Raw genomic sequence first — 18,459 nt, 5'->3', positions numbered from 1 at the left:
TGTTGCATAACCTATGTGAGATGGAACTGCTGAGACTTAATTTTCTTGACAAGTGCCTCCAGGATGGTCTCCAATGAGGCAGTCAGTCCATCAGTTTCATGGGCCCTAGCTAACTGTACTAGTATTACTAAGTAACATAGTAATTTAGGTTTCAAAATACATGCATCCAATGAGTTCAATTGTTGTGTCTATATAAAACCTTCTTAACTGCTAATTGATCCAGAGGAGAGCAAACCCCCTTCTGATGCCGCAGAAGGGAAAAAAAATCCTTCCAACTCTATGATTGCAGCATATAAACTCCTCTCATAAATCCAATCATAATGGCACATTGCAACTCTTCAGAGAGGTGACACCAGAAACCCACAGAGGTGTGAATGCTGTGGAGTTACTTTGATAGGATTACCAAAGTATCATGTAACTCCTAGAGACAGGTGTTACTTGTGAGAGTTGCATGAACGGAGGTGTGCTCTGAAACCGCCGGGGTACAGATGTTAGAACAGCATTGTATGTATCAGACAGGTGGTATCTAAGGCTCTGTTTAGGGATGGTTTTACCACCTTAACATGAATAACCTCTTTTACACCTCATTCAAACCAGCGGTCTTTGTCCAAAATTTGGACATTGCTATCTTCAAATAGGAGTTTATATGCAGACGTTTCCCATACCAGTCAGTGGAACTGAAGAAGTTGCTTGGATAAGTAATGAATCTTTAATGATTAGTTAGCAAGTCCAGTTGCTTTAGATTTACCTATACTAGATGTATCCAAACCAGTTTATTTTTATCTGCTTTGGGAACATGTGTCTTAGGCCTAGTTTTGGCTTGGGAGATCATTACTTCTGCATTTTTTAATTATTACATGCTAATAATATCAACTGATGGAAAGGTGTTTTTGGCTGCTTTATAGCCCATGGAAATGAATATTTCCTGTGGGTGACAATGCACCCAGTGTGTGTCATTGCCTATAGTGCCTTTTTGGATGTGTAGGCCCTAAGCTTTGCACTAGTTTTTGTTGCGCAATCTTTTTCTCTGGGTCATTACACATTGATTAATAACTTGAATATGTTGTGACACAGTAGCGGGGAAGACTCTAAAGGTAAGGTATATCTCAGAATGGTCTATGGAACAGAGCAAGTGTGGAGAATAACAGGGTACTGTTATCACCTCTGGAAAACCACAGTTTTGAAATATTTGTTTAATGTCCAAGATATTATATATATATATATATATATATATATATGATCAATACTCTTGTTTGAATAACAAAGGGCCCATATATATTGCTTTTATTTTTAAAATTACAGAAACTTCGCCATCAAATGCATAAAGGAGTACAATTACAGTATCCTGCACAGACTGCATCATTGTAAAGGAACAAAACTTTTAAAGTTAATCACAGCTCTTCAGTTTACCTGTCTTTACAAATACCTGATGACTGAGGACTTGAGCAATTTTTATTGCAAGATCAGTAGGAGAAACAAAATTGTGTCCATGCACCATTTATCGAGGCAATGGGTGCTCACTACATCATGCAATATATCCCAAATCTAGCAGAAGGAGTAGAAACAAAGCAGCCCTGTACTTACCACCTACCATAGACAGACATTTATTTAATTAATTAATGCACAATCTAGGAGTAATGGCAAGCAACACACACACATCCTGTCCAGAAATACTGTATTCTGTGAGCATACAGGGTTGCATACATATATACAGTGGTTTGCAAAAGTATTCGGCCCCCTTGAACTTTTCCACATTTTGTCACATTACAGCCACAAACATGAATCAATTTTATTGGAATTCCACGTGAAAGACCAATACAAAGTGGTGTACACGTGAGAAGATTCCAAACATTTTTTACAAATAAATAACTGCAAAGTGGGGTGTGCGTAATTATTCAGCCCCCTTTGGTCTGAGTGCAGTCAGTTGCCCATAGACATTGCCTGATGAGTGCTAATGACTAAATAGAGTGCACCTGTGTGTAATCTAATGTCAGTACAAATACAGCTGCTCTGTGATGGCCTCAGGTTGTCTAAGAGAATATTGGGAGCAACAACACTATGAAGTCCAGAGAACACACCAGACAGGTCAGGGATAAAGTTATTGAGAAATTTCAAGCAGGCTTAGGCTACAAAAAGATTTCCAAAGCCTTGAACATCTTACGGAGCACTGTTCAAGCGATCATTCAGAAATGGAAGGAGTATGGCACAACTGTAAACCTACCAAGACAAGGCGTCCACCTAAACTCACAGGCCGAACAAGGAGAGCGCTGATGAGAAATGCAGCCAAGAGGCCCATGGTGACTCTGGACAAGCTGCAGAGATCTACAGCTCAGGTGGGGGAATCTGTCCATAGGACAACTATTAGTCGTGCACTGCACAAAGTTGGCCTTTATGGAAGAGTGGCAAGAAGAAAACTAACACTGCACATCACTCTGAACACACCATCCCCACTGTCAAATATGGTGGTAGCAGCATCATGCTCTGGGGGTGCTTCTCTTCAGCAGGGACAGGGAAGCTGGTCAGAGTTGATGGGAAGATGGATGGAGCCAAATACAGGGCAATCTTGGAAGAAAACCTCTTGGAGTCTGGAAAAGACTTAAGACTGGGGCAGAGGTTCACCTTCCAGCAGGACAACGACCCTAAACATAAAGCCAGGGCAACAATGGAATGGTTTAAAACAAAACATATCCATGTGTTAGAATGGCCCAGTCAAAGTCCAGATCTATATCCAATCGAGAATCTGTGGCAAGATCTGAAAACTGCTGTTCACAAACGCTGTCCATCTAATCTGACTGAGCTGGAGCTGTTTTGCAAAGAAGAATGAGCAAGGATTTCAGTCTCTAGATGTGCAAAGCTGGTAGAGACATACCCTAAAAGACTGGCAGCTGTAATTGCAGCAAAAGGTGGTTCTACAAAGTATTGACTCAGGGGGCTGAATAATTACGCACACCCCACTTTGCAGTTATTTATTTGTAAAAAATGTTTGGAATCATGTATGATTTTCGTTGCACTTCTCATGTGTACACCACTTTGTATTGGTCTTTCACGTGGAATTCCAAACAAAATGTGGAAAAATTCAAGGGGGCCGAATACTTTTGCAAGCCACTGTAGGTGCTTATTTAATGTCTCTTCTGAACTTTGCACCTTGCTCAGCAATAAGAAATAAGCTATCTTATCTTAAATACACTAAGCAAGTGTCCTTCAGATTACTCTTAATACTGTTCAATATCTCTCTTCTTCTTTATCCTCTTTATAAATTATAGTACCATTCACCAACAGCCTCTCTGTCATCAAATATACCTTCAGTATGATTTTTTTGTCCTTTTAATGTCTATAATAAACTACAACATTTATTTTTTTCCAAGGCCATAATGGACCATGGCATATTATATCTTGTTCTTAAAACTATGCTCATTTGTCTTCTAAATCTTAAAATAATGCTGCTTTTCTTTTAGATCAGTCTTGTAGTTATGAGTTTAATTGTTTCCTTAATCTTGCTCCTTCTATGTTTTACCCATATCTTTTTGAGTAATATTTCTTACAGAAATAAGCTCTATAAAAGGTAGGCTCCTCATAATCCATTCTCTAAAGCTGGCCAAACATGTACCAATAATATTTTACAGTACAAAGAATCATACATATATTGGTATGAATATGGTGTACCACAAAGACTAATATCTATGTACTGTCAGCACATGAGAAAGTTTACTTAAATGTACTTTCTATTACAATGTATGTTTCTGTGATTATTATGAATATCAGTTTAGCATAAAGTGTAGTTATATAAATAAGTGAAGAACTCATGCACATAAAAAAACACCTCTAGTGAAAACATTGTCCCATCACTTTTTATTTTTGGTTAGTCAATTGCGTTATAAAATCTGTCCTTCATATTCTTACATCCACAGTAGTTTCAGTGTGATTGTGCACTGTTTTGCTTTGGAAAACAGTTTGCCTAAATGTGAATTTGTGTGGCGAAAAGCAAGAATCCCTTCTTAGAGATTGAAGTAGCTTCTTTATATACTTTAATACCAGCAGGCCACAGGCTACCAAAAGTCAATACATGTGCTTATATTTTAAAACTGCAGTAGATATTTACTGTGATATAGTAAGAAAGCAGCTGTAAATATCAAACTTTGTTAGTAAAATGATAAAAGCCAGAAAAGAGAATCATCTTTTTAGAATTCCAGCGTCATCACTTTGTGTGGGCCAACGCTCCAGCACCCTGACCAAACCCGAAACCTTTAGGCCCAAAATTCTTTGCATAGCACGCTATGGATAAAAAAAGAGAGATATATGATTGTGGTTGAGATTTCCAGTGACAGCAGCATACTTCTTAAGCACTTTGTGCACAAAAGCAATTAACCAAAAGGGATTTCAGCATTTATAGAGAACAATATGTACTGTAACATTGTAGGAACATCTAAAAACATTTGACATTGCTTTACTAAACAAAGACTTGTAAGAATGGGCAGAAAATTGCAAACAAGGTTTGGCATTGGTACATTTTAAGCCATGGCATGGGCCTAGCAACAAGCATGATAGTTTAACTGATATTATGGTAGGAAAAACATTACTGGAAAACAACATAGTAACATACCTCCCAACATTTGAAAAATGAAAAGAGAGACAAAAAGATTTGGCGCGTGCAGCGCGGCAATTTTTTGACCATGCCCACTTTTGTGGCCATGCCCCACTTACCACGCCCCATTAAAAAAAAAAAAAAAATACTCCTTTTATGTAGTTGAAATGGCGGGATCAGATGCAAATGTGCTATACCCTCATACTGTACTACCTAAGGAAAACAATATAGCAACTCCTACATATAAAATACAAATATAGATAGAAGGCAGTCAGTTATAAATGAGTTATAACTATGTACCAGTTTTGCCCCCCCACAGTGCCCCCAATGGCCCAATAGACAGTACCCCCCACACAGTGCCCCCATAGACAGTACCCCCCCATACACAGTGCCCCCATAGACAGTACCCCCATAGACAGTGCCCCCATAGACAGTACCCCCCATACACAGTACCCCCCATACACAATGCCCCCATAGTAAGTGCCCCCATAAACAGTACCCCCATACACAGTAGCCCCCATAGGCGCTCCGGTTTCTTCTGCTGCTCTGCTCTTTATGCGGCTCCTTGTGCAGCGGCGACAGGCCCTTTTAGAAGGGCCTGACGCCACTGTACAAGGAGTGGCACAAGAAGCAGAGCAGCAGAAGAAGCCAGAGCGCCCGGCTCCAGCCAGCGCATCCCACTGTGCTGGATAGTTCAATGAAAGTCCTGCATTTCCGTAATCTATTACGGAAATGCGGGACATTCATTGAACTATCCAGCACAGCGGGATGCACTATAAAAACCGGGACAGTCCCGCGGAAAGCGGGACAGTTGGAGGGTATGTAGTAAGTTAGGTTAAAAAAAGACACATGTCCATTAAGTTCAACTTTAATGCCTATATCTAACATGCCTAACTTCTATAATAATGAAACACTAATATAAAATAATAAAGTACTAATAGTGGATGTAAATGCGACGGCAGCAAAGCTAGCAGAAGGTTTATATTGCTGTATTTATAAGGGATGGTGTGGGGGAGACACCCATCCCGGACCTTCCAATAACCAGAATTTGCACATTTTTCTGATGTAACAGTTAGAGTGCACGGACAGGTGCAGGGTGCAAAAGGCCTTGTCCTTACTACCTGTCCTATAGGAGAGCAGGGCTGTCTTGTGCCTGCCAGTGCTATGCTCTGTACCTCAGTAATGTTAAGCAGTAAGGAATGTGATTTTGCACCCCTTAGCACTCTAGTCAAAACATTAATAAACTTTATAAATTAGGTCCTTTATCCATTATGTTTCATGTATAGATGTAATCTATAACCCAATTTCAGTTTGGATGGCTGACCTGAATTTTTACAAGTGTATTATATTTGCAAACAAACCCTTTTTGTTTTTCTCTTACTGGTTCTTTAATTAAATGCCTATATAAGCATACTTCTTCCTGCTAACTATGCTTAGTCATTAAGGTTGTTTGCCATGAATTAGTTTTCTTGTAAAATAACGGCTACCCTGTGGTCCTGCTTGGTTCCTGAGACTGTCTTGTTCCTAAGTGACTCTTTCTGTTCACAGTCTGTGCCTTTATGTAGTCAATCCCTTGTACTTACCTCTGACATTTTTATTGGGCTAAGTTTATTGTTTGCCACCTGTCCTGACTCTGGACTCAGAATATTGTCTATTGCTTGCCTTGAACACTGGCCTGTTACTTGACATACCCTTAGCTCTGCTTTTTCAGATCACTGTTCTGCCTCATTATAAGTTAACTCTCTGGCACCCTGCTAGTCTGCTACAGTCTCAACGTAGCAATAGCTTTATAATGTTTTATGCTAGAGAAGTTATTGAAGGCACCAATAGCTGTGATGTACCTTTGCAAAATATGTCTCCATCTCTATCAGCCACTGTTGTGGATTCCAATCCTTTTCCACATTTAGAACAGCGAAAGCAGGTCCTGTGCCAAGACTGAAAGATTTAAAACAATAGAAAATTACGTAAGCAGCATAAACTTTAATAACTGTAATTTACTCTAGATCAGTGCTGTCCAGCTTCAGTGGTGCCAAGGGCTGGCATTTCTCTAGCATACATAGTGGAGGGCTGCTAATGTGAGCCAGTTTTGACCACTCCCCTTTTAAAGGAGAAGGAAAGGCATAGGGGTATATTTCATGCTGTGCAAAAGTGAAGTGAAGCATTGATGTTGCCCAGGGCAACCAATCAGCAACTAGATTTCAACAGTTAGAAAACCAAAGCAAAGCATCTGATTGGCTGCTATGAACAACATCACCGGTGATGTTTTGCCCCAACTTTTTACACAGCATGATAAATATACCCCTAAGTCACTTGGGGGTGCCAAAATATTGGGCTAAGTGACTTTAATCGCTTAACTTGTAACCCCAGCACCAGCCCAGGGTACCTGTAGCGAGCGCTTCCTACTTCCTGCTTCATTTTGTCGGCAAAAAACTTCTCTGTTAAAGTTCGGCTTTTTCACTCTACTGCGCATGCACGCGCGAGCGAAGCAGGAAGGAGGAAGCGCTACAGCTACCCTGGGCTGGTGCTGTTCTCTCAGAACAGGGGCACCAGCCCAGGGTAAAAGGTAGGCGATTTAATCACTTGGGGGTGCCTAACATTTTGGCACCCCCAACTGACTTTACTTTTCCTTCTCCTTTAAAACCACATTCACTTCAAACCACACCCATGTTATAACAAGAGCTTTTAAGACCATGCCCACATTAATGGTGGTAGTGCAGCATAAACCCAAATGGTTGGTGCTCACTGTAGGGATATCACCTTCATTCATATGTAAATGAATTATATTATGTCGTATTAAGACACACCCTTAAATCCATATGCCTCATCCTCCCCTGTGGATAGCACTGCAACCCTCAGCTCATACCTTATGCACCATTTAATGGCTATATCCAATTACTAACAAACTCCCAGAACAAACCCCTGCCAGGTTCACCTCCCACAGACAGCATAGGGCAGGCAGAGTATGGCACACACAGGTAGCATAGGGCATATGCTGCCTGTGTTTGCATGGCTCTGTCTGACCTATGCTGCCTGTGTATGTCCTACACACAGGCAGCATAGGGCAGGTATTATATACAGTGACGCAATTCTGGCACTGCTCCTACTCTCTGTCTGAGATGTGAACAGGTAAACAATGTGGGTGCTTACAGTCTGAGCCTGAGGTGTGAACAATACATGGGATTACATGTTTAAACAATACAGGAGTTTACAGCCTGCAGGAGGGCAGGTAATCTCAGTACTAATACTATTTAAATCTTACACAAAGGTTAGACATCAAAGCAACTGGCAGGTGGGGTGCCACACAGAGGGGAGTCAGTTAGACAGCGCTGCTCTAGATAATTCTTTCTTCTTTTAGATAATAAATCCACTCCTTGCAGTAGTACTTACATTGCCTGCACCAATTACTTTTTCAGCAGCATACACAGATTTTGAACAGCGAGGGCAAATGTCTGTACCTCCCACTTTCTGCGCAAACTTGGAGGCATTGGGGTTATTCGTTGGTTGGGATCTTGAGGGGCTGAGAACAACAAGTAATTATGGATAACTCAATATAAAATAACATGAATATTTCTAGGTCATTTAATTGAAAAGGAGAGTGATCTGATATATGTAATTTGCAGAACTACTCTTCACCTATAGCCATGAGAAAATCCCTTCCAAAAATAGCATCTGATCAGTGCCAACATTTACTGACAGAGAAGCTAGCGAAATTATTAAAAAGGAATTAAACCAAAAATGATCCTGCTAAGTTGTGAATAAAGCAGAGGGAAACCTATACAGATTTTTGAATGTGTTCTGCCAGTTAAACTTCAGATGATGCTATACCATGCCTTATTTTCTATAATGCCAGAGAAGGGCTATGGAAGGAGGTATATTGTACAAAGCTGAGTATCCTAATAATGATTTAGAAACAATAGTTAAACAGTCATATATAGGCTGTGGGCAGACATTGAGATATTGGCAACTTGGGCATGATTAAAAATGTAAAATGTATAGAAAATTAAATATTTGAAAAAGGTGCATCACAAACAATTTAAGAGAAGCTATGAATACAATATATTTTCAGAATTATGCAATCCATTTAGATGTTCTTTGAGTTGGCAGTAATCACTGTTTCTGTATATGAATTATATACAACTAAATACTGAATGTACATAAAATAAAATTGGTAGTTAGAGGTATATTATGCAGCAATGACTTAATGACATAATAATACGTTCCAGTCCAAATGTAATTATAATGCACATATACAGTATAAGACTCACTCATCAGTTTGGATGCCCAAGTGCTCTCCACGATCCATGCTTAGAGTACCTGCTCCCTGGCCGAACCCATAGCCTTTGGGCCCATACTTCTTCCCATAACAGGATTTGCAGTATATCTCTTCTCCATGAATTGCTACTGTAGTGCTATCTAAATTCTTCTTACATACCACTACAGAAATGGATAAAATATATGCATGATTGAAAAAAAGGCAATAAAAATCAGAGAGCATGTGTCGGCATTGCACCACTAACATGGATCTCTTTAGGAGTTGGCATGAAAAAAAGAATGTGACAGAACATTGGAAGGGCTTGTACAGATGGGCATTTGGACCTGCATTTCCCTGCGGTGGCATGCTCCTACGTTCCACCACAGGGAAGCACAGGCCGAAATGCATCCCATTTTTTCTTACGGGGCTGTACTAAGACAGGCACATGTACTGTAAGCACAGGTAGAACACATCATGGGTTAGGCAGAGCTAGTAATTGCTACAGAGCTGAAAGGCAGGTTATACAGACTTAAGACCACCTAGTCACAACAGAGTTATTAAAGGGGAACTCCGGCTTCCAAACCAAAATGTGTTAAAGAGCCCCACACAACACATAAACCCCTAATATACCTATCACTGCAAACAATCTTATTAGGTTTATTTAATGCTTAAATTATTTTTTAGTAGACTTAAGCAATGGAGATCCAAAATACAGAAAGACCCCTTATCCGGAAAACTCCAGGTCCTAAACATTATGAATAACGGATTCTATACCTGTATATGGTTCTCTTCTATAAATATGGAGAATGCATCATCTTTGGTAAGCCGTGTGCCAGCAACCAGATATGGACACATTCAAACTAGCCATAATAACCACACTGAATTATGATCATGTGCGATAACAAACCATGAAAGTGTTGAATTCTTTCCTTAAGTAGGTTTGCTTCCATTTCAACAAGTGTGAACATATAAGGGTACATCAATTAACACGTAAGCTTGTGCAAGAAGTTCAAAAAGCTAAACACATGAAATTACAATATTTTTTCCCTACAGTGCAGCATTTTTCTCAATAATCCAGCATTATATGGGGCATCCATTAGATAGTGTGCATTGTATTGGATTTACCAATCCAGACACAAAAAAACATCAACTCTGGTAAATCTTGATTATGTTACACTCACATGATTTGCATTCACTAGTGTCATTTCAGGTGACATGTATTTAGCACAAATTAGCTTGTCATCAAATAGGTGCATGCAAAGGGAATCCTGGTAGTGGCACTACTTCAAGGCAAAACTATAGAGGAGCATGTATAGATATATCTTTATGAACAGTGTTTAAATGCACAGTTTTTAGTGCACTTTTTTTCAGTTGCACTTGTTTTTACACTTGGTACATGGATCCAGTTGTTCAATGAAATATGTTGACCCTTTTGGCATTAGATGGATTTTTTTCTTCCTCACAACCATAACTGTTACCTGTATTCACATCCATGAGCCACAATAGATAAACAAGTAATATAATACCAGTACTATTTTTAAATAGAAACTTACTGCACAAGAAACAGGACTTATGGAAGCTTCCTCCCTCGCATTGCACCTCTTCTGCAAAGTAAACAGACTTCTGGCACACTGTACATTTTTTTCCTCCACCCCAGTTAGGCATTCTTCTGGAAGTAAAGACAAAAATTAAAAAAATAACAAATTTGAAAACATCCATATAATACATGGAGCAAAATAAGTACTTATGCTGCACTAACATTATTGGAAAAAGAAATAAAGCATTTTAAAACAAAAAAGTTGAAGTTGGGGGGCATATAGTTGGTTTGGCATTGTAACAGAGTGGGTGATATATAACATGGCGGAGCAGGGGCATAACTGGGCACAGTGAAAAGCATGACAACTGGACCACATTTCAAATTATTTACATTGCTAGTTAACTTTTGATACCAGCCCCAGACTTAAATGATGTAACCCTTTCTTGAACGTAAACGATACTTTGGCTACTTTTCACGTAGAACACAATTACACTATAGTTACACTACTTTCAGGATAGTATAATGCCAGAGGTTCTAAACCAGTATGCAGGTTAATTTAGCATACAAGGAGTAGTGATCACCTAGTAAAAAGTATCAGATGATGTAGAATTAAGTAGTAACTTTCATAAGCCGAGCTTGAACATACTGGCATTACAGTGGGTTTAAGTTCACCTACTAGAATACTAGCTAGTTCAGATAACTTCCAGCAAAAACCTAAGGGCATAGATCTTGCCTGAGTCCATTTTCAAATTGTGGTCCCTTCATATTAAGGCCAGTAATACTTTGGGAGAGATACCTTCAGTTATCAATCCTAAACTGGAGATTATCCGGAATACCCTTGGTCCCGAGCATCCTGGATAACAGGTCCTATACCTGTACTTTGTTCACAGGAATCCTATATCCCTAGGGATGGCTCCTTAAAGTGAACCTGAATAAAAAACTACTCTTCAAAATATCAATGTGCATTAAAAGTTACCTATAGGTTATGTTGATGGTTTTTCACTAATAGCACTGCTTTTGTAAGTAATTGTTAATAGAAGTTCCTAAACCTGGCTGTTTTGCCTACCTGACTGTTCCTTCTCAACCTGTCAGTTATAGCTTCTAATGCCAATGAACTACTGCTGTATAAATATGGCAGCCCCCTCATAGAGGAACATGGGGGATCAGATAGGTAATGTAAAAGCATCAGGGAAATACTTTCAAAGCAAAACTATAAATAGCATGCAAAGACAGTGTTATGATGAATGTAAAAAAGGGTTACATTTCTGGTGTCATTACCTCTTTAAGGGCACTCTTATTTACAGGGGCCATGTGCTCTCACTTACTATATTAGACATTACCAGGAAATGATTACTATCCTCCTGGACCTATAGGAAAACTATCCCACCCAGGGGCATAGGTTATAAAGACATCCTTAGCTAACAGCATTTCCAGACTAGTAGTGGAATACCCAAGCTAGTTGGAGATTTAACCCTGTGCATCTCTACTATTTTTGCCAGCTTGGTAAAACACTTATCATGGAACTCCAATGTGACTTCTACATATTTCGATTTTACAAAATATTTGTTTTGGGCACACAAGTTTCAGTTAGTCAAATGGCAAAAGTACAATAGCTGTTGAAACTGCAGATATTGTGACAAGAGCCAAATCTGTTCCAGATGTAGCTGATCTACTATAATCCAACAATTGCATCCCAATTAAGCAAGAATGTTACTGTCTCTCGAAAAAACACTATTACAGGAGGTCAATGCAGTAATGCTATGTTCTTGCAATCACACATCTATATAGAAACCATGCATTTCTCCAGCTAGCGAGAACATTTTACAGGAAAGAATGTTAAAAAATGCATACTCAAATCCTCTAAACATATTTTCATTTTATAGTGCTGCAGGTTTGTATTTATTACATCTATGCTTTAAAACAGGGCATGGTCTGCCTCTAACAGCTACTCTCATGGACCAATGCTGACCAATCAGTATGTTTTTATTGTAATTTGTGGCAAAGCACAAAATGCTCTATAACAGGAAACTCTGTTCACTGATTTATTATTTGAGAGAATATATAGTGCATAACATCAGTATTGTAACTAAACAGAGCTGGACCCCCCTGCAAAAAAAATCTTCAGGGGCATTGTTAGAATAAAGCTACAAATTATCAGCATGTTGCCTAGTATGCTTTTTTAGTTTCCTTTAAGAGTTTACTAGACAGGGTTTGTGTTTTTCATGCATCATGTTGCACCATTATTCGAGTATTCAGGAGGTGAAATTATGCCTTCAATACTGTAAAGAATTTAAGGGTTCATATGTTATTATCTTTATTATTATTAACATGTATTTATAAAGCACCAACATGTAAGCAGCACTGTGCAATAAATGGGTTTATATTCTGAACATACAGAATTACATACAATACAACCAATAACCCATTAGGTTATGAAGCAGTGAAGAGGGCCTTGCCCAAAAAAAAGCTTATGAGCCCTCTTTAGTGACTAAATCAGAATTTACTTTGAATATACAGTGAATGTGGTTATGTGTAAGCATGACTTTGATCTGTCAAGAACATGAACTGTGCTCATCCAACCTAATCACACATGCTGAGCACCAAAGTAATAGGACACAGCTCAGCAGGAGGCTTTTGCAGCCTGAAATATAACTGCAGAAATATCCTTACTGTGTATACTGATGTCTTAAGAGATTTGTGAAGTTGTGCTCCACATGACAGGAAGAAAATGAAAAAGAAGACGAAAGCATATAACCTTTATAGATAACAATTTTAGATAAAACAGTTTTTGAGCACAGAATTTTTTGGAATTATAGAAAAAAAAGGGTATGTGTATGTGTGTGTATAGAATCCTGTAGAATACACGTACCCAGCAATGTTACTTTTTTTTTTTTAGCTCACACATTTTTTCCCTGAAAACATCACAGGCACACATCATGCCCCTCCCACTTTTGTTCCAGGCTCCTGAATTCTTTCAAATCTCACCATAAAAGGAAGATTCCTGGGAAACCCGGGCACATTCCTAGGGTGATATTGCAGGTATAGCATGTATATGCTAAATCATATAAAAGGTTTTTTCAGCTCATTAAACTATCACCATATTTAGAAATAAGTGATATTATTACATCTTTTTTTTACTTTTGAGCAGAGCAAAGGGAAAAATCAATATTTTCTGTATAGACTCCAGCAGGGAGGTACATCATTTCAGCAAACTTATGTAACTAGCGTGTAAATAAAGTAGCAAGCTTTAGGGCTATGCCTATTGATCAGCTGTAGCTATTGGTCAGTTATATCAATAAAAAGTGTGTCAGCATTGCAGGACTAATAGTAAAACAGTTAAGGACATTTGGAATCATCCTACCTGCTTGTTGTCTTCCTTTGGTAAAAGAAACCTGTTCAGAGTGTGTGCTCTCTTTTGGTAGCGGATCTCTGTTTCCTCTTTATATGGCAGTCTGCAGAGTTTATGGGTGTGACAACTTCAACCTAAAAGAGATTACGTGTATAAACACATACGGAAGGCAGGGAAATTAGAGAGGAAGAGAATGGGCTGAACGCTGGCTTCCTTAACCCATGATGTGCAGAATAACTGAGAATATTTCAGGCAACTTTACTAGTAACTAATGCAAATGTATGTTGAAGTAGAGAAATTAGATTGAAGTTATACTATCAGTTTAATCTTTTTTTACAGCTACCATTAGCTACATACCATATAATCATAGGAGATGGAATTTAATTTAAATTTTTTTCCCTTGCTTGCATAGTTGCAACAGCCTGCAGCCCTTATTTATTCATGTGCTTTACCATAGCATGCTACAGAATATGTAGGGGAGTCTTAGGGGCATAAATAAGGTCCCCACAGGCCCTGCGCCATGAGATGGCAGGTTTTGAGGGGGCTGCACAGGGGAAGCACTGTGAATGTGACTCACATCAGCATTATACTTACAGTGGATTATATAGTGCTGCTTCACTTCATGTAGGAGTGATCCTAATTATCTGACTGGCCTTGCATCTAACAGCTGAAGTGCATTCCATTTGCCATCTAATATAATTTGTCATTTCCTAAACTAATATAAGTGGGGGAGGCCCCCAAAGTTCCTCTGCAAGGGGGCACCAGGCACCTTAGTAACCTACATTTCAAAGACAATTCTTGTCAGTGCCTTACTGCAGAACAATAGGGTCTGAGCCAACATTTTTTTTTACAGAAGCCCAAAAGATTTTAGGGCTCATTCACAAAGAGTGGGACAGGGTGCAAAGTGCAAAAGGCCAACATGTTTTTTACACTTTGCACCCTAGGACTTTTCCTTATCGCATGAATACAGCACAGTATTCATAAGGGGTGGGCATAGGCAGATAAGCATCCCCTACCTGTCCACTTAGTTTTGCGTCATTCTAGGTGAGTCATTCACTGACACTGCCCTCTGCGCCTTGCAGATGAAACTCATCAACAAGGCTGGTAAGAAACATTGGCCCTGCCAGTTTGTTAAGATTACTTATGGGGCAAGTACCTTTGTACATTCATTACTGCAACCATTTTAGTGCTTTCTACTTGTTCATACAACCATAAAGAAGGGTGATTAAACAAACCATGCTCATTTCAGAGATGGAAAGAGAGAAAGGGGGGTTGTATTTCTATTAATATTTTTCTATTGAAATTCATTTTTAATTGGAAAATATAGGCAGAATACATTTTCAAAATGTTACTTTTTATTGTGCTTATGATGAACATTATCTTGTAATGCAGAAGAAAGGTTGATCTAATAAAACCCACTCAATAGGATTATTTCTACATTCTGCAATCTCATCTGGTGACCCATACATTTATTGCTCACCTAATTACATTAACGAACAAATTTGTAATTGACCCTGATGTTTAAAAAGGTGATAACCTTAATTACCATTAAAGTACCATGTTTACTATTTTCAGCTAAAGGTTTAACAGGACATTTAACAGGAGAAGGTTCTGTTCTTCATGTCTACTGATTACATCATTGAAATGCTATTTAAAAATGTTTGATCCTATTTAAGGGCATACTAACTGAACCACTATGTAATTCAGAGCTGTGGAAGATGTCATCCATAGAAGTAGATAGAAAATACTATATATGTAAGTTAAAGTGCAAGGATACTTTACATGTTGAAGCCAAGTGTAAATTATCACAAATTTACAGTAACACAATATCTCAATATGAGAGGGAGAAATTATTCCCACCTTTTATATATTTTGTCAACATTTTTCCAACTAAAGATACTTTCAGACAATCAAATAATATGTATTATAAGAATGAACAGATGACTCCTACTTAAACTGCTTTAAGTTTATTTTCTCATAAAATGTATGAATTCCTGGCTCATGGTTAAAAAATGTGCAATAGACAGGAATTTTGTGTAGAAATATTTAAGAATCCAGCAAGAAATTTTTTTGTGAGGAACAAAACTGGTAGGATTAATGAAGGCAACTGACAGCAATAGTCAGTGAAAAAGTCACCCAGCATATGTTTTGTGGGTTTTCATTGTGTGCAGTTTCCTGTAAAGGGGGAGGGGGGCAGTTACCTTCAGGCTAATTTTTAGTATGTAACAGAATGGCCTATTCTTATCTACTTTTCAATTGGTCTTCGTTTTTTATTATTTTTCAATTATATGCTTTCCTTTTCTGATTTTTTCTAAAGCTGGCCATACACGGGCAGATCCGCTCGCTTGGCGATGTCACCAAGCGAGCGGATCTTCATCCGATAAACCCCACCTACGGGTGGGCGATATCAGGGAGACATGTAGGCGAATTCAATCGTTTGGCCCTGGGGCCAAACGATCAAATTCTACACGCGGCAATGCGACTGTCGGTTCGGGGACCGCATCGGGTCGTTGCCGATGCGGTCCCCGATCTGACTGGATTTTCTAACCTGGCCGATTGATATCTGGCCAATTTCAGGCCAGATATCGGCCAGCCAGGCCCCTCGGTTCTGCCCCTACATGGGCCGATAAGCTGCCGAATCGGTCCAAGGGACCGATATCGGCAGCTATAATCAGCCCGTGTATGGGGACCTTAACTTTTAAATGGGGGTCACTGGCCCCAGCAGCCAAAAACTATTGTTCTCTTAGGCTACAATTATATTGCTATTGTTACTCTTTATTACTTATCTTTATTAAGGCCCTTCTGTATTCATATTCCAAACTGAAGAGCTGCTGCACAAAAAGCTAAGTAATTTAAAAACTGCAAATAAAAAATAAAGACCAATTGCAAATTTTTTCAGAAAAGCATTCTTAATATTATACTAAAAGTTAAAAAAAAGGTTAACAACCCCTTTAAAGGAGCAGTGCAGTGTAAAAAGTGGGCAAAATAAAAACTGTTTTCAATGGAGTTAGGCAAACATGTATCTATAAAGGCTGGAGTGAGCAAATGTCTAACATAATGGCCATAACACTACTTCCTCATTTACAGCTCTCTAAGCTGTTAGCAGTCAGTAGCCAATCAGGACTTGAGGGAGGCCATATGAGAAATACCTGTTCAGTTAGTTTGCATTTGAATCTGACCTGTGTGCTCACAAACTAACTGAACAGTTATGTCCCATATGCCCCACCCCTAAAGTCACTGACTAACTAAGAGGTTAAAGAGCTGAAAGCAGAGTTCTGGCTATTATGTAAGATATCTGGTCACTATAGCCTTTATAGATTACATTTTTGCCTAACTAACTATATTAGAAATATTTTTTATTTTGCGCAGTCTATCCATTTTACCCAGTTTTATTTTTACACTGAACTGCTCCTTTAAAAACTTCAACCTTCTGGTTACTTCCTGGTAACGAAGCAGACTTAAAAGCAGTTTGGGAGTCCACAAGCTGTAGGGGCTCAGTTGGCCAATGATTGATTTAGGACATATGTGAAAAATGTCTTGCTTCGATAATTTTAATGGGGGTAAAATGATTTTTCTGTGGCCAGTTGTGTAAATTGGGAACTGCAAAGCCCCCCAGTCACCCACACCCCCAGAGGTTGCAAAAAAGACTGCAGAACACAATTGGGGGGGAGGAGTCACTGGTCCTTACAGGGCCCCCTCTCTCTGCAGGGTCTGGTTCCCCTTTAGACAGGCTGTGAAAATCAGCTACTGAAGTCATGCTGTTTTTGAATCTCCAGAATCTAAGAGGAACTAGGGGCACTTCAGTCACTCATAACTACTGCACTAAACATCCTGAAGTTTATTGAAACTGCTTGCTGCTAAGGTCTTACAGCAACAAATTTATGGCTTGCAAGTGAAACTCCCTAATATGTACATGTTCTCTGCTTCTAAAAAGCCATCAGATGCAGTGCTGATCTAGCAGCAGTTCAAATAATAATAGTTTGTAAAACTTTGCTAAATTTTTTTCATTTCTGAAAAACAACAAGCATGCATTTTAAAACATTTTATTTCACACATATTCTTTGGAACTAAGGAAAAATATCAAACATATGAATTTCCTTATACAGTTGCAAGAAAAAGTATATGAACCCTCTGGAATTATATGGATTTCTGCACAAATTGGTCATAAAATGTGATCTGATCTTCAACAACAATAGATAATCACAGTCTGCTTAAACTAATACCACACAAATAATTAAATGTTTCCATGTTTTTATTGAACACACCATGTAAACATTCACAGTGCAGGTGGAAAAGCTTGATAAACTGTGTGGGGTCTGAGTGCACCCGGATGCCAAGATATTTGAAGGTTTGGACCCATTGTAATTCCATACCGGTTAGAAGTGGGATTGCTGGTGTTTGGTCTAGGGCATATACATGGGATTTGTCCCAGTTGACTTGGAGACCAGAGAAGTTGCCAAAGTTCTGGACCTCTTGAAGGAATGCTGGGAGAGAATGGGCGGGGGTTTGCTAGGTTTACTAGAATATCATCCGCGAACAGTGATACCTTTTCGGATATGTTGGCATATGTGAGGCCTTGTATGCTGGGGGAGTTTCGTATTAGTATGGCCAGCAGATCAATGGCAAGGGCGAATAGGGTGGGGGAGAGGGGGCAGCCCTGGCGGGTTCCTTAAGAGGGGGTAAAGGGTTCTGAGGTGATGCCGTTGACCCTGATTTTGGCTGTGGGGTTTTGGTATAAC

General features: G+C 39.1%; 1 protein-coding gene across 2 annotated transcripts; it reads right to left on the bottom strand.

Moving 5' to 3' along the window:
* Nucleotides 1-3,823: 3,823 nt before the first annotated feature.
* Nucleotides 3,824-13,854, bottom strand: csrp1 (cysteine and glycine rich protein 1). Of its 2 annotated transcripts, none has more exons than XM_031895871.1 (6): nt 13,733-13,854; nt 10,388-10,500; nt 8,848-9,016; nt 7,970-8,099; nt 6,424-6,517; nt 3,824-4,272 (listed from the first exon to the last, which is right to left on the bottom strand). In XM_031895871.1, exons 2-6 carry the CDS (start codon nt 10,497-10,499, stop codon nt 4,196-4,198), a joined length of 582 nt encoding a protein of 193 aa, XP_031751731.1. In that variant the 5' UTR covers nt 10,500; nt 13,733-13,854; the 3' UTR covers nt 3,824-4,195. The 2 variants fall into 2 exon arrangements, with proteins under 2 accessions (XP_031751731.1, NP_001006881.1); NM_001006880.2 differs by having other exon boundaries at nt 3,853-4,272; nt 10,388-10,503; nt 13,733-13,836.
* Nucleotides 13,855-18,459: the final 4,605 nt, after the last annotated feature.

The sequence above is a fragment of the Xenopus tropicalis genome, chromosome 2 (assembly GCF_000004195.4).
Source record: "Xenopus tropicalis strain Nigerian chromosome 2, UCB_Xtro_10.0, whole genome shotgun sequence".
Taxonomy (NCBI): Eukaryota; Metazoa; Chordata; class Amphibia; order Anura; family Pipidae; genus Xenopus; species Xenopus tropicalis.
Note: the sequence above shows the minus strand (reverse complement) of the source record. Positions and strands in the feature narration are given on the sequence as shown.